Below are 22,444 nucleotides of genomic sequence, written 5' to 3'. Positions count from 1 at the left end.
GGATCCAGCTGGACAGTCCTGATTTTGAGAGAGAGACTGCCCCAGCCAGGAGGTTACTTTTCCCACGGACACAGGAGTACACGGTGGAGCCCCAAGGAGCACTTTAAATCTCACATGTGACGTTCTACCGGAAGCTGACCGGAAATGAGGTAATTTTGGGAGGAGATTGTGACAGAACCATGGAGGCACTTCAGGGATTGCTTCAGATCCATCACCGTGTCCTCCTCCGACAGCGTGAACAGCGGGACCGCCTTGGACTCGGGGATGCCGGCCACGTGAGTGGATCATGATATGTCCTGCATCGGGAGGCTCAGGTGGGCACTACAATGGGAGACGGGCTGCTATATCTTTATAAAATCTTTCTTTCTCTCTCTCTGTTCTTTTTTCTCTGTTCTTTCTCTCTGTTCTTTCTTTCTCTCTCTGTTCTCTTTCTTCCCCTCTTTCTTTCTCATGCTTTCTTTCCTCTCACTCTGTTTTCTTTCTTTCCCATCTTTCTTTCTCGCTCTCTGTTCTTTCTTTCCTCTCTTTCTCTGTTCTTTCTCTTTTCTTTCTTTCCCTATCTCTGTTCTTTCCCCTTTTTCTCTCTGTTCTCTCTTTTTTCCTCTCTTTGTCTTTCTCTCTGCCTCTCTGTTCTTTCCCCTTTCTTTTTTTCTGTTTTTTTCTGTCCACTCTTTCTTTCTCTCTCTGTTCTTTCTTTCCCTATCTCTGTTCTTTCCCCTTTTTCTTTCTCTCTTTCCTCTGTCTTTCTCTCTGCCTCTCTGTTCTTTCCCCTCTTTCATTTTTTCTCTCTCTGTTTTTTTCTGTCCACTCTTTCTTTCTCTCTGGTCTTCCTTTCTGTTCTTTCCCCTTTCTTTCTTTCTGTTTTTTTTCTCTCTGTTCCCTTTCTTTCTCTCTCTCCGTGTGGATCACATGCGTGTCTGTGTGATCCACACGGAGACAAGTCTGTTTTTGGCCGGCACCACGGATGCCACACAGCATTGTGGTATGTGTTAAAGGGGGGCCCACTGAGACTCTTTCGCCCGGGGCCCTCAAAAACCTGGAGCCGGCCCTGGCTGCAAAAATGCCCAAAACCAATCCTGACATATCCATGCTAATAAAGTCATGTGCCCCCTGAGCTCTGCAGCATTCCCAAACTGCAGTTAGTGCCAACATGCCCCGCTAGAGAGGGTAGAACTTGATTAAAGTGGTTCAACAATATCCAGGACTTCTGAAAAGAAACAAAAATGTATCTAAGCACTAACGGAAAGGTAATTGCAACTTACCTGCCTGTTGTGCACGGCGCCGTTCATCCTCAGCACAGAGCGGTCACAGACGCTGATGCCGGGGATTCAGAAGCCTCTGCTGATGTACCCCGTTGCGTCAGCAGAGGCATCGGAATTCCTGGCAGGAGCGCTCTGTGCCGGAGAACGGCACGGGGCACAACAGGCTAAGTTGCAGTTGCCTGCCTGTTAGTGCTTCAATACATTTTGTTTTTTTTGAAAAGTCCCGGATACCCCCTTTAACACCCCCCACCAATAAGCTGAAAACTGCTGGGAGTTCAACTGGAACCAAGTCACGAACGAGCAGAACAAAGCAGCCCTGTAGACGGCTAACTAGCTGCCGCGTTCATCTCCCAGTCAGTTGAATTCACTGCAGCAAACAGCAGTGGACAATAAGTAATGTTCAGGACTGCGGTACTCTGCCCCATATACTGCTTAGTTCCAGCTGATCGGTGGTGGTGCCAGATACCCACCAATCTAATATTGATGAACTTTCCTATGGATAGGTCATGACTGATAACAGAGAGTATTTCCAGTAGCTCAAAGGTGGGCACAGGTGTTGGACAGTAAAATGGCATATTTGCAATGTTCACTCAGCAACAGCCACTGAATGTTAATTTCTGGAAAACGTATTTGGGGTCAAAATAGTCACTACGCCCCTAGAATTCACTGAGGGGGGAAATTTCCATTATGGAGTCACTCTTGTTTTTTGGGCACCTCATGGGCTCTACAAATCTGTTCCATGGTGTCAGTGGAGTTTCAGTCTTCCAATTAGAAATCGTCCAGACCTGAATAAGATGATTCTTTATTCTTCATGCCAGCATGGAAAGAGAATGAAAGCCTCACCAGGTGTGAGCAGTCATCTGTCTGACTCAATACATATTCTTAGAGTTTAAATAGAAGACTAGAAAGGGCGTTTAAAATACAAAACTTGCAAAATAGTACATATGTTGGAATATGCTTAGCTGTTAGCAATTCTTATCTAAGTTACCAGAGAAGTAAAGATATGACATTTTATTTGCACGTAAGACAAGGAAAGCCAGCTAGCGTTCACAAAAGTAACACCCAAAGGTAACACCCATATGTTAACAATACGTCAGCTGAAAAGAGTTTCTAAGCCTAAGCATAATAATGGCACATGTGCAATCACGTGTGTATATACAGTGGGGCAAAAAAGTATTTAGTCAGTCAGCAATAGTGCAAGTTCCACCACTTAAAAAGATGAGAGGCGTCTGTAATTTACATCATAGGTAGACCTCAACTATGGGAGACAAACTGAGAAAAAAAAATCCAGAAAATCACATTGTCTGTTTTTTTTTCATTTTATTTGCATATTATGGTGGAAAATAAGTATTTGGTCAGAAACAAAATTTCATCTCAATACTTTGTGATATATCCTTTGTTGGCAATGACAGAGGTCAAACGTTTTCTGTAAGTCTTCACAAGGTTGCCACACACTGTTGTTGGTATGTTGGCCCATTCCTCCATGCAGATCTCCTCTAGAGCAGTGATGTTTTTGGCTTTTCGCTTGGCAACACGGACTTTCAACTCCCTCCAAAGGTTTTCTATAGGGTTGAGATCTGGAGACTGGCTAGGCCACTCCAGGACCTTGAAATGCTCCTTACGAAGCCACTCCTTCGTTGCCCTGGCGGTGTGCTTTGGATCATTGTCAAGTTGAAAGACCCAGCCACGTTTCATCTTCAATGCCCTTGCTGATGGAAGGAGGTTTGCACTCAAAATCTCACGATACATGGCCCCATTCATTCTTTCATGTACCCGGATCAGTCGTCCTGGCCCCTTTGCAGAGAAACAGCCCCAAAGCATGATGTTTCCACCACCATGCTTTACAGTAGGTATGGTGTTTGATGGATGCAACTCAGTATTCTTTTTCCTCCAAACACGACAAGTTGTGTTTCTACCAAACAGTTCCAGTTTGGTTTCATCAGACCATAGGACATTCTCCCAAAACTCCTCTGGATCATCCAAATGCTCTCTAGCAAACTTCAGAGGGCCCGGACATGTACAGGCTTAAGCAGTGGGACACGTCTGGCACTGCAGGATCTGAGTCCATGGTGGCGTAGTGTGTTACTTATGGTAGGCCTTGTTACATTGGTCCCAGCTCTCTGCAGTTCATTCACTAGGTCCCCCCGCGTGGTTCTGGGATTTTTGCTCACCGTTCTTGTGATCATTCTGACCCCACGGGGTGGGATTTTGCGTGGAGCACCAGATCGAGTGAGATTATCAGTGGTCTTGTATGTCTTCCATTTTCTAATTATTGCTCCCACAGTTGATTTCTTCACTCCAAGCTGGTTGGCTATTGCAGATTCAGTCTTCCCAGCCTGGTGCAGGGCTACAATTTTGTTTCTGGTGTCCTTTGACAGCTCTTTGGTCTTCACCATAGTGGAGTTTGGAGTCAGACTGTTTGAGGGTGTGCACAGGTGTCTTTTTATACTGATAAGTTTAAACAGGTGCCATTACTACAGGTAATGAGTGGAGGAAGTTACAGGTCTGTGAGAGCCAGAAATCTTGATTGCTTGTTTCTGACCAAATACTTATTTTCCACCATAATATGCAAATAAAATGAAAAAAAAACAGACAATGTGATTTTTCTGGATTTTTTTTTCTGTTTGTCTCCCATAGTTGAGGTCTACCTATGATGTAAATTACAGACGCCTCATCTTTTTAAGTGGTGGAACTTGCACTATTGCTGACTGACTAAATACTTTTTTGCCCCACTGTATATATATATACACACACACACACAGTACACACATACCGCACATACATGCACATAAAAGAAAGGCCTTTATTACAATTATTATAACACATGGGTGCTTGAGAAGCCAAATATTGCCTCTTTCTTTGCTTTCGAGTCCTGTTTGCACAAATATTAGTTTCCGGCTACATATGGGGTATTACTACATTTGGTAGAAATTGTGCAATGGGGTCCATGTTTTTTTTTTAGTCCGTGTGAAAATGAAAACATCAGGGACACCCATCGGTTAAAAATGCTCACTACAACACCAGATGAATTCCATGGGTGGGGGGCATTTAGAAAATGGGATCACTTTGGGTAGTGTTTTGCTACTGTGACATCTCTCGATTTCTGCAAATAATTCCCACAATTTATTCGGGTAAAATTTTCGTTTGAAAAACCAAGGTGCGCTCCTTCCCTTACGAGCCCTTACATGAGCCCAAACACACTAAAAACGCATGTAATCCATGTGACGGTGTGTGCAACAGAGCAGGGATTGACACCAGGCCGAAGATCAATCCATCGGGATTTATTGAGACAGGGAGCACAGAACATAAAATATCAATAGTGTCTCTTAGAGTCCACAATGAGTCCACACCAAGAGGAAAACAGTTCCAGGGGTGCCATGGAAAAACAAAATAATCCTGGGATGAGTTCAATGGACCAACAGATGAGGGACATAAAAGCTGCCACGTGGAATGGTGTTAACTCTCTACCCACGGGCACTAGGATCTCGCCTCAGCATAAGATCCTAGCCCCTGGCCCATCAACACCCAACTGCCTGGGCCAAACATGTGTGTATTGTTCTATGTCCTGGGATCTACCCCTCCATGGGGAAGGGCTCCCACCTACTTTTGACTATGTGGCTAACTTAAGAAGTTTCCAGAAGCTACAAGCTTGTATTGGATAAGTCCTATGTTGAGAAGAACAAAGACAGACTCCCCCACTGGTTGTTGACCCAGGCCCGATTACATTGCAGTCCAGGGACACAGAACGGGGGAGGGACATGCTGTTACAACCCACACATGGCTTTATCAATAAAGTCATCACAACTAAGTAACAGAAAGCTTCCAAAACAAAGCAGTTTAACAGAACCAAAAAAAAAACTCACAGCAGAAAAATGCAATAAAATACATATAAAAAAAACACTCAGCTAAATGAAAAATCACAAGTAACTTAATTTAGCTAGGCTGCAGAAAATGTTCAACATCAAAAACGCAACAAATAGGCATTGTGGGAATTTACCCCAAGGCATCATGCAAATATTCATGGAAATTGGTCACAGCACAGATGGTTATAAATGGACTGTGCTAGAACTGTGACCCGAACAAGACAGCCTTACGGGCATACACGAGGGTGCAGCAACTGATTGGTAACGTTCAACCCCCCTGATGAACCTGTTGTAGTCTTGGATAGCCTGAGGCTTGTTGGTAGGTTCTGTGCTACCATGTATTGGAATGGGGCAAGATCCTGTTGTATTTGAAACGCATCAGGTTATAGCAGGTTTCTCATTGTGACTCTCATAGTTGTGGTCTACCTATGATGTCAATTACAGGCCGCTCTCATCTTTTTAAGTGGGACAACTTGCATAATTGGTGGCCGACTACTTTTTTTTCCCACACTGTATGTTTTTAAAACTGTAAATTTTTATTAAAGTTCTATCAATTTTTGCCAAATGAACATAGTTCAGGACAAACTATTACATTTCAAAACAAAATAAATTAAAATAATTACATTGAGTGTAAGGCGCCACGGCAGAAGGAGGAGGAGGACGTCACCGCTAGAAAAGGGCAAAAATGAGGTGACAGATTCCCTTTAATATAATAGATTGTAATTTTCTTTTATTAGCAAACTCAATTAGATCTATCGCCCTTCTAGTATTGTCACCCCCCCCTGCCGGTTAGGGACAAAACCCACTTGATCCTTGATCCTAAGTTGAGGCAGCCAGCAGTTCAATCTATTAGCCAGTAAACGGGTAAATATTTTAAATCAGAATTTAACAATGCAACTGGACGATAGTTTGAGCAATCCAGTGGATCCGTCCCCGATTTTGGGATAAGAACCAAATAAGAATGTGCTAGTGTATCCAGTATGGGGGAGCCCTCAAGAAATGAATTAAAGAGTTTGACCATATAAGGAGAGAGCTCCTCCGCAAAGGTTTTATAATACAGATACATCGTCAGCCCATCTGGGCCCGGAGATTTACCCGATGGGAGGCCCTTCAAGATGCCCGCCACCTCGTTCTGTGTCACACACTGATTGAGGGACGATAAGTCCTCAGAGGGGAGAACTGGGAAGTTTAATTTTGATTAAAAAAAATGATGAAATGTCTTAATTCTATCAGACTTAATTATGGAGGAAGTATACAGTTTGCTATAAAAATTTTAGAATAATTCTGAGACTACAGTTGGGTTAAAATGAATTGTGATGTCTGCACCTATCAGTGCCTGGGGCTGAGAATTCAAGGTTCTATCCTTCAATAATCTAGCCAGAAAAGTGGGAGCTTTGTTTCCTTTTTCGTAATATTTTTGTTTAGTATAGAGAAGTTTTTCAACTTTACGCAATGAGAGGTCTTCTAATTGATTTCTAAGTGTCACAACCTTATTTAAGGTCCTCACTGAGGGTGAGGCCACCAACTTACGCTCATCTCTTGATAATTGAGAATTTATCAAATTCGGCTTTAGCATTTCTTCTTAATCTGGAACCCTCCTTAATACAGTACCCCCTCATGACTGAAGGGGAAGAAACCGAGCCCACATTCAGGTCGAAGAAGTCCTTTATGTCATATTTCTATTGAGGTCAGGTCTATTTTTGTGTCCCTCACTATCGGGGCTGTAGAGTCGGTAGGCCAAACATTCGACTCATCAATGTCTCTGACTCCACAGCACCGGTCACTACTGATCATGTACATAAAGTGCAGCACAGATTCATCTCAACTAAAAGCTGAGATCCTGTAGGCTTTTTAGATCATACTGCATTGAACTACTGTACCCAATTTATTATATATATATTAAGAGTCGGTCCATTTTATACTTCACGACACCGACTCCACAGCCCAGCTCACTGCTGAGGGACTAGTAACTTTGATTTTTTTTTAATATGCATTTTTTATAATTAATAATCTTCAATATTTTAAGGATTTATATTTCACTTTATTTACCTTGGGTACATATATTATTTAAGGTATTGGGATATCAGTTAGCAAAGTGATATAGGACATACATGATTGATCTAGCACAACTTGTCAGATCTGGCAAGCCTGAAAACATTAACCCCTCCTTACGCCAACAGTTCATTCTGAACTCACTTCTACCATATGTGAACTTTTAGATGCTTCACAAGACTTGATTTTTGGGTAAAACATTTGCTACATTGTGAACATGAAAAAGGCTTTTCCCCTGTGTGACTTCTTAGATGTCCTAGAAGATTTGATTTCTTGTTAAAACATTTGCTACATTCCGAACATGAAAATGGCTTCTCCGGTAAGTGAATTCTTTGATGTTCCACAAGAATCGATTTCTGACTAAAACATTTCCCACATTCAAGGCATGAAAATGGCTTCTCCCCGGTGTGAGTTCTCAAATGATGAATAAAACCTGATTTATGGGTGAAACATTTCCCACATTCTGAACATGAGTATGGCTTCTCCCCTGTGTGAATTCTTAGATGTTCCACTAGATTTGATTTCTGGCTAAAACATTTCCCACATTCTGAGCAAGAAAACGGCTTTTCTCCTGTGTGGATTTTTAGGTGTTCACCAAGATTTGATTTCTGGCTAAAACATTTCCCACATTCAAGACATGAAAATGGCTTCTCTGCGGAGTGACTTCTTTGATGCTTCACGAGATTTGATTTATGGGTAAAACATTTCCCACATTCTGAACATGAAAATGGCTTTTCCCCTTTGTGATTTCTTAGGTGATCAAGAAGGTTTGATTTTCTCATAAAGCATTTCCCACATTCTGAACATGAAAATGGTGTCTCCCCAGTGTGAATTTTTAAATGTTTCACAAGGCTTGATTTCTGCCTAAAACATCTCCCACATTCTGGGCATGAAAATGTTTTTTCTTCTTTGTGAAATTTTAGATGCTCCACAAGACTTGATTTCTGAGTAAAACATTTTCCACACTGTGAACATGAAAATGTTATCTCCCCTATGTGACTTCGAAGATGTTCCAAAAGACTTGATTTCTGACTAAAACCCTTCCCACACTCAGGACATGAAAACGGCTTCTCTCCTGTGTGAATTCTTAAATGTTTCACAAGACTTGATTTCTGAGTAAAACATTTCCCACATTCAGGACATAAAAAAGGCTTCTCCCCTGTGTGAGTTCTCTGGTGTTTAACAACATCCCATTTTTTGTTAAAGCATCTCCCACATTCCGAGCATGAATATGGCTTCTCCCCCGTGTGGATTCTTAGATGGTCCACAAGACTTGATTTCTGAGTAAAACATTTTCCACATTCTGAACATGAAAATGGCTTCTCCCCTGTGTGAATTCTAAGATGTTTTGTTAGTCTCGATTGCTTGCAAAAACATTTCCCACATTGAGGGCATGAAAACGGCTTTGCCTCTGTGTGGCTTCTTGGATGTCTCTCAGGAGAACCATTAGGTATAATGAAATTTACAAGCACCAAAGATGACATTGGCTTCTCTCCTGTGTGAGTTTTCTGATGTGTAACAAAATTGATTTCTTTGGTAAAAGATTTCCCACATTCTGAACATGCAAATAAGCTTTCATTTCTGCGAGTTTGTTCATTCAAAGAAAAATCAGATTTCTTGCTAACCAGGACCGAACACGGAGGAATTATTTTATGTCCAGTTCTTTGTTTGTCAGTCAGTGATTGATTTTTGGGACTAGTAGTATCATTGGATATGTGGCTGCTGTGAAGGACTACTGGCATATTTAGAGTTTCTGAATTACTTTGTGTGGATTTGTCATCTTCTACTTCATGATACGGAGATAACGGGAGATGACCATGGGAGTCTGTTGTACGGTCTTCACCTGAAAAAACAAAAAAAACAAACAAACATACTTATGCAAAATAAAGTCAATTCTTTGAAAAAATATTCCCAAAAATAGAATCATGTACATTTTAGCCATGAAATATATGATCCAGAGAATAATAACAAAATTGTGGTGAAAACAGTATAAAATGGGGAGAGGAAGAAGGGCAAAGAAGATGAAGAGATTATCTGATACAACAACACATGAAGTTATAGTATATGCTCGCACTTATACAAGAGCTGAACAATTTACTACATTTGTTCCTTGTTTAATACAAAACTCTGAAATGGCTTTAACTGAACAACAGCATGACGTCGGGTCTGGTGACTGAAAGAGGAATCTTTGCGCCATTCTTTGTCTGGCAAAAGAATTGTGTTCCTTTATTATCTCCTGTCCCTTGGTTATTTTTCTCAACCATGTAGTTCCTAAAATTACTTTTTCCTGACTTATCCTTTTAATAGTTTCCCTGGTACTTATTGTTACACTTCTAGCTCTGATCCTTGGCTAAAGTTTGCTCCTGACCATTTTTTTGGCTTGTTACATATTGCAATCCTGGAAATGATTTTCGTTAATGTCCCTGGCTTATTGCTGATAATCTGCGACATTCCTTGGAACTGCGACCTTCGAATCTTCCTGCTGAAAAGTCTATACAATTTTGGAAAAAATTAAAGGTTTAAACAAGGAAAACCTAAAGACCTCACTCGGAAAGTCTAACTAACAGCAAAAGCGTAGAGAACTAGTTTTCTTCTACGTGACCATAACGGTGTTACCACACTGTACATGGCAAAAGCGTTGCTATATCCAATCCCTTGCCTGTGGCATAGCCCACATAGCTTTCCTGCTAGCAAGAAACTGTCCATGCTCTCCGGGAATCTCTAGATAACCAGACGCTGTGCAATCATCTGCCGCTCCAACTGCAGCTTCTATGGACTTCAGAACATTATATCCTGGACTGATATCACTACTCGTATATTATGTGATAATAGGATTTGAAGAATTACCAATACTGAAAAATGTTTGCGTTTTTGTAATTAGCATAATGTACACATATTTCTATAATTTTTCTTATATTACATCATCTACTTGAGTAATCTCGCACCCTTGCTATATATTATTTTATATGATTATTCTGTTACTTAGTGAAACAAATAAACATTCTGCTACGTTCAGACAAACATCAATTCCTCGACCAGGTGGACATGACTATATCCATGTGCAGCTTCGTTTGCTTCTTTTTGCATTTTGTGGTGCAAAAAATGTTAAATATTTTTCAAGTCCGGCTTTTTCTTCAGATCTGATTCTCTGTCATCCAGATTTTAAGAGGCCATTATTTCTGGAGGATAAGGCCTCTTTGATTGAACTCTTCTAGCAGTCGAAGAAGAAGAATTTCTTTCTACCTGACATATTCTCCAAGAATTTTTTTTTACCTCTTCTATTTGAGATCCTAAGGTACTGAAGGTAACCTGTCTTGCGGAAATAGTAACACATCTAAGAGGGAGCTGAATTCTCCATCATTGTCTTCATCGATTACTCATGCTTTGATTTTATCCTCACATATTTAGCAGAGAAGAATTGTAGATTGAGGGACCTATAAAGGAAACCTTACAGTCTAATTCCCTTCCTAAATGCACTGCACAATCATTGATCCTATCCCCATTGCAGCCAATACTAACATCTCAACCCAAATTCGTCCAAGTTCGTGTTTATTCGTTTTCCCAAAAATCAGCAGCTGGGTAATATCCATTTCAATTTTTTCTCTGTTGTCAGGTTAACTCAAACTAAAGCAGATCCATGAAACTTCTTCTGCTTCTAATGTTGGTCAGGTTGGAAACAATGGTCTTCACTTGCACTGAAGGTTCCCATTTCCAACCATCCAGACGTTACCTCCTCCAGCCCCTACTTATTTCAATCAAGCCCTGAAAATAGATGTAAATGAATTTATATAGACAGAGATGAAGAGGAGATGTAGAGTGGTGCAGAGAATGGTTAGGGTGGTAGACAGGGATGAGGAAGAGATGTAGGGTGGTGCAGCACTGTGAAGAGGATGGTTAGGATGGTAGACAGGGATGAGGAGGAGATATAGGGCGGTACAGCACTGTGAAGAGGATGGTTAGGGTGGTAGACAGGGATGAGGAGGAGATATAGGGCGGTACAGCACTGTGAAGAGGATGGTTAGGATGGTAGACAGGGATGAGGAGGAGATATAGGGCGGTACAGCACTGTGAAGAGGATGGTTAGGGTGGTAGACAGGGATGAGGAGGAGAGATAGGGCGGTGCAGAGGATGGTTAGGGTGGTAGACAGAGATGAAGAGGAGACATAGAGTGGTGCAGCACTGTGAAGAGGATGGTTAGGGTGGTAGACAGGGATGAGGAAGAGATGTAGGGTGGTGCAGCACTGTGAAGAGGATGGTTAGGATGGTAGACAGGGATGAGGAGGAGATATAGGGCGGTACAGCACTGTGAAGAGGATGGTTAGGGTGGTAGACAGGGATGAGGAGGAGATATAGGGCGGTACAGCACTGTGAAGAGGATGGTTAGGGTGGTAGACAGGGATGAGGAGGAGAGATAGGGCGGTGCAGAGGATGGTTAGGGTGGTAGACAGAGATGAAGAGGAGACAGAGTGGTGCAGCACTGTGAAGAGGATGGTTAGGGTGGTAGACAGGGATGAGAAGGAGATGTAAGTCAGTGCAGTGGATGGTTAGGGTGGTAAACAGGGACAAGGAGGAGATATAGGGCGGTGCAGAGCATGGTTAGGGTGGTAGACAGAGATGAAGAGGAGATGGAAGGCAGTGCGGCACTGTGAAGAGGATGGTTAGTGTAACGGGGTCTTCCAAGCTGGAGTACCTCTTTCAGTACCACCCCGTGTTTTCGGAGGTCCGCTCTGCGTTGGCTGGAGTATGAATAAATGACGCTGGCTGGAATTCCTTGGTTACATGGGCGCATATAAAAGATCACTGCTTCTCCACGTATTTCCAGTCTGACAACACTTTACTCACAGGACACAGAATATATCACACAGATACAGAGGGCAGGCCAATAGAAAAGCGGCAGGCCAGACATGCATTACAAAAGCCGCAGGTGGCCGGAGCCTACCGATGTTTACTGTGTGAATTACAAAGGTGGGGGGAGGGCGGACAAAAGGAGAATATCATGTCCCCTCTGCCCAGGGGCGCAGCCTGTGGGCTGATGCATTAGGGACATGCATCTCACATAGAACCTATTATACATATAACTGCACAACATATTCTGGGTGCTGAGTGGTTCTGTAGCACGTAACACGGCTCCCCCTTTTCAGTGACGTGATCAGCATACACAGTCTGATCCTCAACGGATCGGTTTGGGGATGACCGAAGTTTATGGGGTTGGTACAAGTTCCGTTTGTCGACTTAGTCCATCGGCGTTACCGTTTTGTTTGCCGGGTCTGTGGTGGATGGTGAAGTCCAGAGGTTGTAGGGCTAAACTCCACCGCAGCAATCTGGCGTTGTCTCTGGAGACCCGATAAAGCCAGACTAGGGGATTATGGTCCGTTAGGAGGGAAAACTGTCGTCCATACAAATATGGTTGCAACTTCTTGAGTGCCCATACTACCGCCAGGCACTCCTCGATGGCCGCATAGCTTACTTCACGGGGCAGTAGTTTCCGACTCAGGTAAGCTACCGGGTGTTCTTGGCCGTCCGGCCCGACTTGGCTCAGTACTGCCCCCAATCCAAACATAGAAGCGTCTGTGTGAACCAGGAAACGTTTAGTTGGCTCGGGTGCGGCCAATACAGGGGTATTGGAGAGGGCGTCCTTTAGTTAGCGGAAGGCTTCCTCACACTCTGAGGTCCAGGTTACCAGGCGGGGTTGGTTCTTACGGGTCAGATCAGTGAGGGGCTTGGCTACGCTGCTGTAATTGGGAACGAATTTCCTGTAATACCCCGCTGTCCCTAGAAATGCCATGACCTGGGATTTAGTGCGTGGGATGGGCCAATTGGCTATGGCCTCAATCTTGTCTGGTTCTGGTCGCTGTTTCCCACTTCCCACCCAATGCCCTAAATACTGAACCTCTGCTTTGCCCACGTGACACTTGTTTGGGTTCAGGGTGATTCCGGCCTGGTGGATCCTGTCCAATACGGTCTCTAGGTGATTTAGATGCTCTTCCCATGTTGCACTGTAGATGGCGATGTCGTCCAGGTAGGCACAAGCATAGTCCTGGAGACCATCCAGAAGCCGGTCAGCCAGCCAGCCTTTGGAAGGTCGCCGGGGCATTCTTCATCCCGAATGGCATAACTCGAAACTGGAATAAGCCGAACGGGGTGACAAATGCCGACTTGGGAATAGCGTCAGGACTAAGGGGAATCTGCCAGTAGCCTTTGCATAGATCGATGGTGGTCAAATACTTTGCCCCCCGCCAGCCGGTCTAAAAACTCATCCACACGCGGCATTGGGTATGCATCCGTCACTGTTTTCTCATTGAGCTTAGGATAGTCTACACAAAACCATGTAGTCCCATCCTTCTTGGGCACTAACACCACGGGGGATGCCCAGGGACTGACTCTTTAATGACCCCTAAACGCAGCATCTCATGTATCTCTTGTCGCATCCCCTCTCGTACAGACTCAGGGACGCGGAAGGGGTTTTGTCGTAGGGGGGTCTGATCCTGGGTCTCAACCTTGTGTTGTGCCAGGCGAGTGTACCCTGGTCTCTCTGAAAACATCCTCTGTCGCAGCCTCAACAACGCCTCCGCCTGCTGTCTCTCCCGGGAGCCTAGGACTTCACCCAAGTGTACCTGGTCCCATGTTTTAAACTGAGTCCTTTCCCCTAAGACATCCGGCAAGGGAAGACCGGCTAAATCCTCTGCTTCAGGTGCACAGATGGCCACTACCTCTTCAGGGCGCTCCCGGTAGGGCTTCAGCATATTCACGTGGAACATGCGGATAACCCTGGGGTCGTCACAATCGGCGACATTATAGGTTGTGTCGGCTATTTTCCCCACTACCTGGTAGGGCCCCTGCCATGCAGATTGAAATTTATTCTGCATAGTGGTCTCTAACACCAGGACCATCTGTCCTATTTCCAAAGTGCGCTCTCTGGCCCTCCGATCGTACCATACGCGCTGGCACCGCTGGGTCGCCTGCATGTTCTCACGTACAGCCTGAGTCAGCTCCTGTAGGTGGTCCCGGAATTCCAGCACATAGGGTACAATAGGTACCCCTTCTATGAGGCCCTCCCCCTCCCAGTGTTCCAGCACTAAGTCTAGGGGTCCCCTTACCCGTCTCCCGTATACCAGCTCGAACTGGGAGAACCCCGTGGATTCTTGGGGCACCTCCCGATAGGCAAACAGGAGGTGTGGCAAGAATTTCTCCCAGTCCCTGTAGGTCCTGGTAAAAGTCCCAATGAGCTGTTTTAATGTCCCGTTAAAGCGTTCACACAACCCATTGGTTTGCGGGTGGTACGGGGCGCTTCTAATGGACTTTACGCCGCACAGCTTCCACAGTTGGTCGGTCACCTCTGCTGTAAACTGGGTACCCTGGTCCGAGATAATCTCCCGGGGAAATCCAACCCGTGAGAAAACCTGGAGCAGGGCGGCCGCCACCGTCTCTGCCAGTATGTTAGGTAACGCAACCGCCTCTGGATACCGTGTGGCATAATCTCCCACGGTCAATATATACTTTTTCCCGGACGGACTGGGTTTGGCTAACGGCCCTATCAGATCGACTGCTACTCGGCTAAATGGTTCCTCCACAATGGGGAGGGGGCGTAATTTGGCCTTGCATCGATCCCCCCTCTTGCCAAAGCGCTGACAACTGTCACAGGTCTGGCAGTACTGACTAACATCATAGGTTACCCCCGGCCAAAAGAAGTTTTGTGTCAGACGATGCCTGGTGCGACTGACGCCGAAGTGCCCGGCCAAGGGTATATCATGAGAGATTCGCAGTAACTCCTGCCTATACTTCTTGGGAACTACCAGCTGTTGTTTTATAGTGGGGCTCGTCCCTGTGTGGTGCTGCTCTGTGATCCGGTAGAGGAGTCCCTGCTTCCATACAAACTGTTCCCCTTCCAGTACTCCTCTCCCCTCCTGTGCCTTCCCACGATATCCCTCTAATGAAGGATCCTCAAGTAACTCCCTCTTAAATTCATCTGGGGTGGCCCAAGAAATGTGTCTGGCTATGGGAATACGTGTAGGACTGGGATGTCTTACCTGAGCCTCCTCTGAGTGTGATTTTGCCTCCGCAGCACGAGCTTGTCTCCGGGTGGTCACAGGATAGGTCTCAGCCAGAGGGGCCACCGAGAATGCAGACAACATGGGCCCCAAGTCATTTCCCAGCAAGACGTCTGCAGGCAAATCCTCCATCAAGCCGACCTCAACAAGGCCATCCCCGACTCCCCAGTTCAGATGAATCCTGGCAGTGGGCAGTCGATGTATAGCTCCCCCTGCTACACGGACTGCCACTGTCCGGTCCGTCTTCTCTTGGTCCCGGACGAGATGAGGCTTCACAAGGGTCAAAGTTGCCCCAGAATCTCTTAGTCCCTGCATACGTTTCCCATTAACCCACACGACCTGTCGATGCTGTTGTCGATTATCTGCCCAGGCTGCCTGCACGGGGTCTACTTCATGCAGCTCTTCCTCCATCTCTTCCATCCCTTGGTTAGTCGTAGCCCCCAATGCCGGGTCAGCTTCGCCTTGGTAGCAGTGTACAGCAGCCCGGCTGAAGGTAGCTGTTCCCGACTTTGGCCACTGGATATGCTGAGTCCGGTCGGGACATTGTCTTTGCAGGTGGCCCAGCTGACGACAGGTGTGGCATCGCGCCCCAGGGGGACTGTGGTAGGCCGGGTTTCTAGCTGGTCCCCCTACAATCTTCGGTGGTTTGGGGCCCTCCAGGTCCAGGGGCGGGCCCCTAGTGACCACCTTTGATCCGGACAACTGCGGCCTCCTGGCATCATGATGTTCATCGGCCAGACGAGCGGCTTCCTCAAGAGTCGTTGGCCGCCTGTCCCGAAGCCATTCCTGTGTCTCGGGATTTAGTCTATTAAAGAAGCGTTCTAACAGGAAGAGCTGGAGGACGTCCTCCTTAGTGGTTGCTTGGCTCCCTTTTACCCACTGTAGCAGTGACCGCCATAATTTACAGGCCCATTCAGCGTGGGTATCGGTTACGCGTTTTATAAGTCCGCGGAACTTTTGGCGGTATGCCTCTGGTGTCAGCGCATACTGGGCCAAGATCACTTCTTTGATCCGCTCATAGTCCATACAGTCCTCATCAGGTACCGTGCGATAGGCGTCCGCTGCCCGGCCTGTCAGCTTGCTGGCCAGAATCTGAACCCGTTCCTCCGGCTTCCCTTGATGAAGGGCACACTGCCGCTCAAAGTCCTGCAGAAAGCCATCAATGTCTTCCTCTGCCTCCCCCAACTGTCGGAAGGCATTATACTGGATCTTTTTGTGGCTTACTGTTGAAGGTACCTGGTCGAAGGCCAGAGCTCCCCCTGCTCGCTGACTCTCCTCTCTCCGCTCTGCCATCTCCATCTTGGCCAGCTCCACTTTGGTCCGCTCTGCCATCTCCATCTTGGCTAGCTCTTTCCTGGTCCGCTCGGCCATCTTTTCCTTCAGATCAGTACGCACATCAGCCATCACCTCTCGTATGATCTCTACTGCAGGGTTTGGGCCATAGAACGCCAGTCTGTTCTTTACCTCCCTCTGGAATTCGGTCTCCTCCACATTCACATTGGGGGGCGCTGCACTGTTGTGTTCCATGATGGCTGCTATCAAATCCGCTTTTGTTTTGTTGCTGGCGATCAACCCTTGGGCTTCCACCAGATCTTTTAATGTAGTCCTCTTTAACTTCTGGTAGTTATTTTCCATTCATTCCTTTCCTCCTGTAGAAGGGGTATCATATCCTGCCGCTGCCACCAGTGTAACGGGGTCTACCAATCTGGAGTACCTCTTTCAGTACCACCCCGTGTTTTCGGAGGTCCGCTCTGCGTTGGCTGGAGTCTGAATGAATGACGCTGGCTGGAATTCCTTGGTTACATGGGCGCATATTTGATCACTGCTTCTCCACGTATTTCCAGTCTCATAACACTTTACTCACAGGACACAGAATATATCACACAGATACAGAGGGCCGGCCAATAGAAAAGCGGCAGGCCAGACATGCATTACAAAAGCCGCAGGTGGCCGGAGCCTGCCGATGTTTACTGTGGGAATTACAAAGGTGGGGGGGAGGGCGGACAAAAGGAGAATATCGTGTCCCCTCTGCCCAGGGGCGCAGTCTGTGGGCTGATGCATTAGGGACATGCATCTCACATAGAACCTATTATACATACATATAACTGCACAACATATTCTGGGTGCTGAGTGGTTCTGTAGCACGTAACAGTTAGGATGGTAGACAGAGATGAGAAGCAGATGTGGTGCAGTGCAGCACTTGATGGAAGCTGGGTAAGAAGGTAGATGGTGTGGAGATGTTGTCACGATCCATGTTGGATTGTGACAGATTTTGCACAAGTAACCTTTTTTTTTCCTTTAAGCCTTTGGCTTAAGGTTACTTTTGCCCCCGGTGGCCGCTAGGGTTATTACACTATAGTTGCTTTAGTTCTGGTTTTGCCCCCTGGTGGCCGCTGGGGTTATTACACTATAGTTGCTATAGTTCTGGTTTTACCCCTGGTGGCCGCTGGGGTTATTACAAGTGAATTACTAAGCAGGTGTGAGTGCTCTGGCTCCTACCTATAAAGGAGTGTCAGGTGTTCTCAATCACTGTTGGTGATATTGTTCATTTCCAACCAACTTTGGTGAAGTAAGGAGCTATTGAGAGGAGTTCCTTGCAGCTCAGTCAGAGCTTTGGTGTAACAGCTTCAGATGGAAAGCTGTATCCGGGTGCCGTAATCTGTTGCTGGGAGCAAATGCAACAGAGCGAAGCTAAGTGGTGTTTTCCCTGTTTGTTATATTTTTACTTGTGTGTGTATTAGTACAGCGGTGGGATTAGTGTCTGCACCATCCAGTTCACTAGTCAGGGCTAGGTGCAGGGCAAGCTAGGGATTGAGGTATCCAGCTCGGCGACAGGTGAAGAGCCTGTATAGGGAACGTTAGGAGTGCAGGGACACTGCCTCAGGGGAGTGCAGGAGGTCTCCACGTCCCCGTTCCCTATTGCAGGGCCCACCGTTGTATCTGTTTTCCCCGGTGTTCCCCTTGTTTGTCCTGGTGTTAGTGCCATCCTGCGGGTCACGGCATAGAGGACAGGTCACACTGTGACAATGTAAGTTGTTACAGCATTGTGGTGTGGACGGTTAGGGCTGTAAACACACAAGCAGATGTAAAAAAAAAATGTGTAATTTTTATTAAAGCATGATAGCCAAACCATAAAAACACATAAAAGGAGATTCCAGTCCAAAAAAACAAACTTAGGTAAGTATACACGCGAGAGAACAGATGTACCAGTGGGAGATACAAAATTTAAATCTCTTATTAACATGTCATAATGACTATTGAAAAGCCTCCCACCATGGTTATAAAAATAACACTTTTTAAGGCTATGCTTTTTTGTCTTTTTGGATATTTGTTGTTCTGAAGTGCCATTATTGGTAGGCTTGATAGCTTGGATATATTATACACAAGCAGATGTAAGGTGGTACCACAGTGTGGAGTGGATAGGTATGATAAGGAGATGTAAGGCTGTGGAGAGGATGGATAGGGTAGAAGAGAGATGAGGAGGAGGATATGTAGGGTAGTTCTCCAGCACTGTGGAGGCTAATGGTGGGGTGGTAGACAGAGATGAGAGAGATGTGATGCAGTGCAGCACTGAGAAAAGACAGGATAGTAGATGAGGAGATATAAAGCACGAGTAGTGTCGTAGATAGACAGGAGAAGGAGAAGTAGGACAAGCATTAAAAAACACTGATAATACTGATCATGAGAGAATTTTCTAATCACTAATTTCAATAGGAAAAACATTTATAGTGAAAAAATAGCTCTTACCAGTGGCAGGTACAAATAGGGGTTTTTCAAGACTCGCTGTTCCACCAAAACTTCCCTGCAAGAATCCCATATTAAGAACATGAAAAAAAAAAAATACAAAAAATGGTTTATCTTATATCCAGGTATGACTGATCATAGCCGACAATAACACTATGAAACAGAGCCTCCAGTACCCAGCACGGCGGATTGAGGAGGTTAGTAAAAGATTTATTATATCAATCTATGTGTAATGCTGGTGGGTGTGGATCCACTTCGCCATAGGTCTGACTTAACCAGGAGGGGCATGACCAAGTGTCTACCGGATCTTCACTAGAGCCGCTGATGGTGAGGATAGGCTGGGCTGCCGGTAGACACCAAATACCTCTCCAGGAAAGTCCCTGAGACTGCAGCAGCTGACCAGAGGGTCAGAGGCTTGGGTATAGGAGGGCAAAGATGAAGAAGTGGTCAGACAATCCAAAGTCAGGATAGGCAACACAGGTTCGATACATGTAGCCGAGGTCAGAATCAGAGAGGTCAGACAGGACCGGTAAAAAGCTGGGTCAATAACAGGAGACAGAATACAGAGGAATGCAAAAACAAGGTGATAGTCTGAGGAAACAAATCTCTGCAGGACAAGGTGGATACAAATTCATGTAGAGTTCAGCCGCGCCCCCCTATAATTCACAACCAGCACTAGGCAACTCAGAGCGATGGTCAGATACTGGGTGGAGCAGAGCGGCGCATAGAACGCGTGCAAGTGGTTTGTGTACCCTATAAAGGATTTATAAAAATGATTTGTAAAAATCTCATCTACCTGATGATCCCAGGGGACACTTTCCTCCTTCTCTGGCCGATCCTGGGAATATAGAGGACTGGGACATCTCTCCGGGGGATTTCTCGGACTGGATCCATCTATAGGAGATAACCGCAGTGACTGAATACATTGTCTATATGTGATGAGCAGATGATGGGGAATCTAGACGACTCTCAGACCTGTTCTCTACACCCCAGGAAGATCTCCTCTTACCCGGAGATGTGATGGACCGGTGATCCTCCATCACGGCGTCCTTGTACAGATCCTGGTGTCCTTCTATATACTCCCACTCCTCCATGGAGAAATAGACGGTGACGTCCTGACACCTAATAGGAACCTGACACACACAATGACCCGTCATTAGCAGACCCCTCCCCCGGCGTTATTGTATAATGTCCCAGCATTCCCGGTAGCGCTCACCTCTCCGCTCAGCAGCTCAGTGATCCTATTGGTCAGTTCTAGGATCTTCTGCTCATTTATCAGTGAATGAGGTGGAGGCTCGGTGATGTCACTCGGGGTCCTGCTCCACCCTCCTGACACACGGGGGGTCACACACTCCCCAGACGGTGTCCTCACTATTATGTGATCCTGTGTGTGGGGAGACGCCGGTCACTACACAGAGGCCAAGAATCCTTCACCTTTCCCGTCATTTCCCTGCTTTATTCCTAGAGATCAGAGTGATGTGATGTGAAGCTCTCACCTCTCCAGTGATCCAGTAGATTATCTCCAGGGTGAGGTCTAATATTTGGGCCGCCATGTGGTCTCTGTCCTGCTCCATCCTCGTGGGGTCACTGATGGAGAGGAACATCGTCCATTACAGGAAAAATTTTTTATACATAAGGAACCTGGGGAAACAAGATCTTTGATGAAGTATGTCACAATTCGGGAATTATAGCACAATGCGTATCATACAATGGAGGTCTCAGCTACTGTCTTCTATATACCGGCGATCATATCAGGACGTTTACAAAAAGTGAAGCATTTCATGTCATAAATATGATGCGTTTTGCTGCAGTACAGAGCAGAGACGTTATCCATGACACTCCAGGTTCTGTGCTGCCTAATGAGATTTGCTCTCGGCCTATTAGCTGAAAAGCAGAAATTGCTGCCCGGTGTGACGCTTCAGGGGTTTTGGCAGCGTCCGAGAGTGGACCCTCTGGGTCACGGAACTGAGGCCCCCGGGACGAGCGCACCAGGTGGAACCGACCCCTATACAGGGACCGTTAGGGGCAGGCCCGCGGGGGTTCAGACACAGCGACAGCTGGAACCAAGAGGGACGGCTCGAGGGACTGGAGTGACTACTGGCTGGAGAAGATTACCACAGAACAGGACTCCGTGCCGGAAGTGAGGGAAGGCAACGCGGACGACTGACAGGCAGTGGGCAGGAGTACAGGACAGGGACTGAGCAGACACTGGAGGACGGAACAGAGACAGGGAACGTAGACAGTGGAACCCGGACAGATAGGACGGAGGACGGGCAGGAGGACAGGACGACAACCAGTGGCAGAGACCGCAAGACTGGGACTAGGACAGGCACGAGAAATAGGAAAGACCCATAGACAAGCTATAGGCGGCCAAATTAAAGCAGGAAGTCACACAATAATCAGGCGTCCTCCCCTTATGGGAGACGCCTGATATATCCCCTGCCGGCAGGTGATTGGCAGGCCGCTAATCGGCTGCCGCCCACCGCAGGGTTAAACAAGCTGACGGCCGCAGGAGGAGAGGGGAGGCGCGCGAGAGCCGGATAGAGGAGGAGGCGGCACGCGACGGGACTGGTAAGTAATAGCCGCGGGGGGACCCGGTGTTAGGGGAACGGCGGCAGGCACGACCGCTGTCGTTACAGTACCCCCCTCCTTACATCTCCCCCTTCTGAGATTGGCAAAAATTTTTTTCAAAATTTGTGGGGCATTCACATTCTCCCGAGGCTCCCAGGACCTCTCCTCTGGACCAAATCCCTTCCAATCGATAAGGAAGAGGGTTCTTCCTCATCCCCAGTTGGCTGGGGGGGGGGGGAGGAGATAGGAGCAAGACGGAACCGATTGAGAATGACAGGCTTAAGGAGCGAGACATGGAAGGCGTTAGGAACCCAGAGTGAAGCCGGCAATCTCAATTTGTATGCAGCGTCGTTAATACGTCCAAGTACTTCAAACGGCCAGATGTACCTGGGGCTCAACTTGTACGAGGGGACTTTCAGATGGATATGTTTGGTTGAAAGCCAGACTTTGTCACCTGGATGGTATGGTGGAAGGTCTCTCCGTCTTTTGTCTGCATGCTTTTTCATCCGGGCACTGGAGTTCACGAGAGCCTCCTTGGTCTCTTTCCAGACTTGCGAAAAGTCAGCGGCGAGGGCATCTGCCGCAGGAACCCCTGAAGACGTGGAAATGGGCAGCGGGACGCCCGGATTCTGACCTGTAACCACAAAAAATGGTGACTTGGAGGTGGACTCATTAGGATGATTATTGTGAGCAAATTCCGCCCAGGGAAGAAGTGAGGCCCAGTTGTCCTGGTGGGCGTTGACGCAGGAAGGACGTCAGAACTTGATTGACTCGTTCCACTTGTCCGTTGGTCTGAGGGTGGTAGGCGGAGGAGAAATCCAAAGATGTACCCATGAGCCGACAGAGAGCTCTCCAGAACCGAGAGGTAAATGCACACCTCGATCGGATACGATCCGTTGAGGGA

The 22,444-nt window shown here is 46.4% G+C and overlaps 1 protein-coding gene across 1 annotated transcript in view; it reads right to left on the bottom strand.

Annotated features, from left to right (window-relative positions):
• Positions 1-22,444, bottom strand: part of LOC141060052 (uncharacterized) — a 50,011-nt gene that overhangs the window by 15,575 nt on the left and 11,992 nt on the right. Inside the window, exons 2-7 of the mRNA XM_073556315.1 lie at positions 20,466-20,610; positions 20,186-20,353; positions 19,979-20,102; positions 19,766-19,863; positions 18,973-19,027; positions 7,328-9,020 (exon numbers count right to left, since the gene is read on the bottom strand). Of these exons, the coding sequence (XP_073412416.1) occupies positions 7,328-9,020; positions 18,973-19,027; positions 19,766-19,863; positions 19,979-20,102; positions 20,186-20,353; positions 20,466-20,573 (2,246 nt within the window). The 5' untranslated portion in view covers positions 20,574-20,610. The remainder of the gene's footprint in view (positions 1-7,327; positions 9,021-18,972; positions 19,028-19,765; positions 19,864-19,978; positions 20,103-20,185; positions 20,354-20,465; positions 20,611-22,444) is intronic.

The sequence above is a fragment of the Dendrobates tinctorius genome, unplaced genomic scaffold (genome assembly GCF_039654945.1).
Source record: "Dendrobates tinctorius isolate UK_male_01 unplaced genomic scaffold, ASM3965494v1 ptg000232l, whole genome shotgun sequence".
NCBI lineage: Eukaryota > Metazoa > Chordata > Amphibia > Anura > Dendrobatidae > Dendrobates > Dendrobates tinctorius.
The sequence above is the reverse complement of the archived record's forward strand: the minus strand, read 5'-3'. Positions and strand labels throughout refer to the sequence as shown.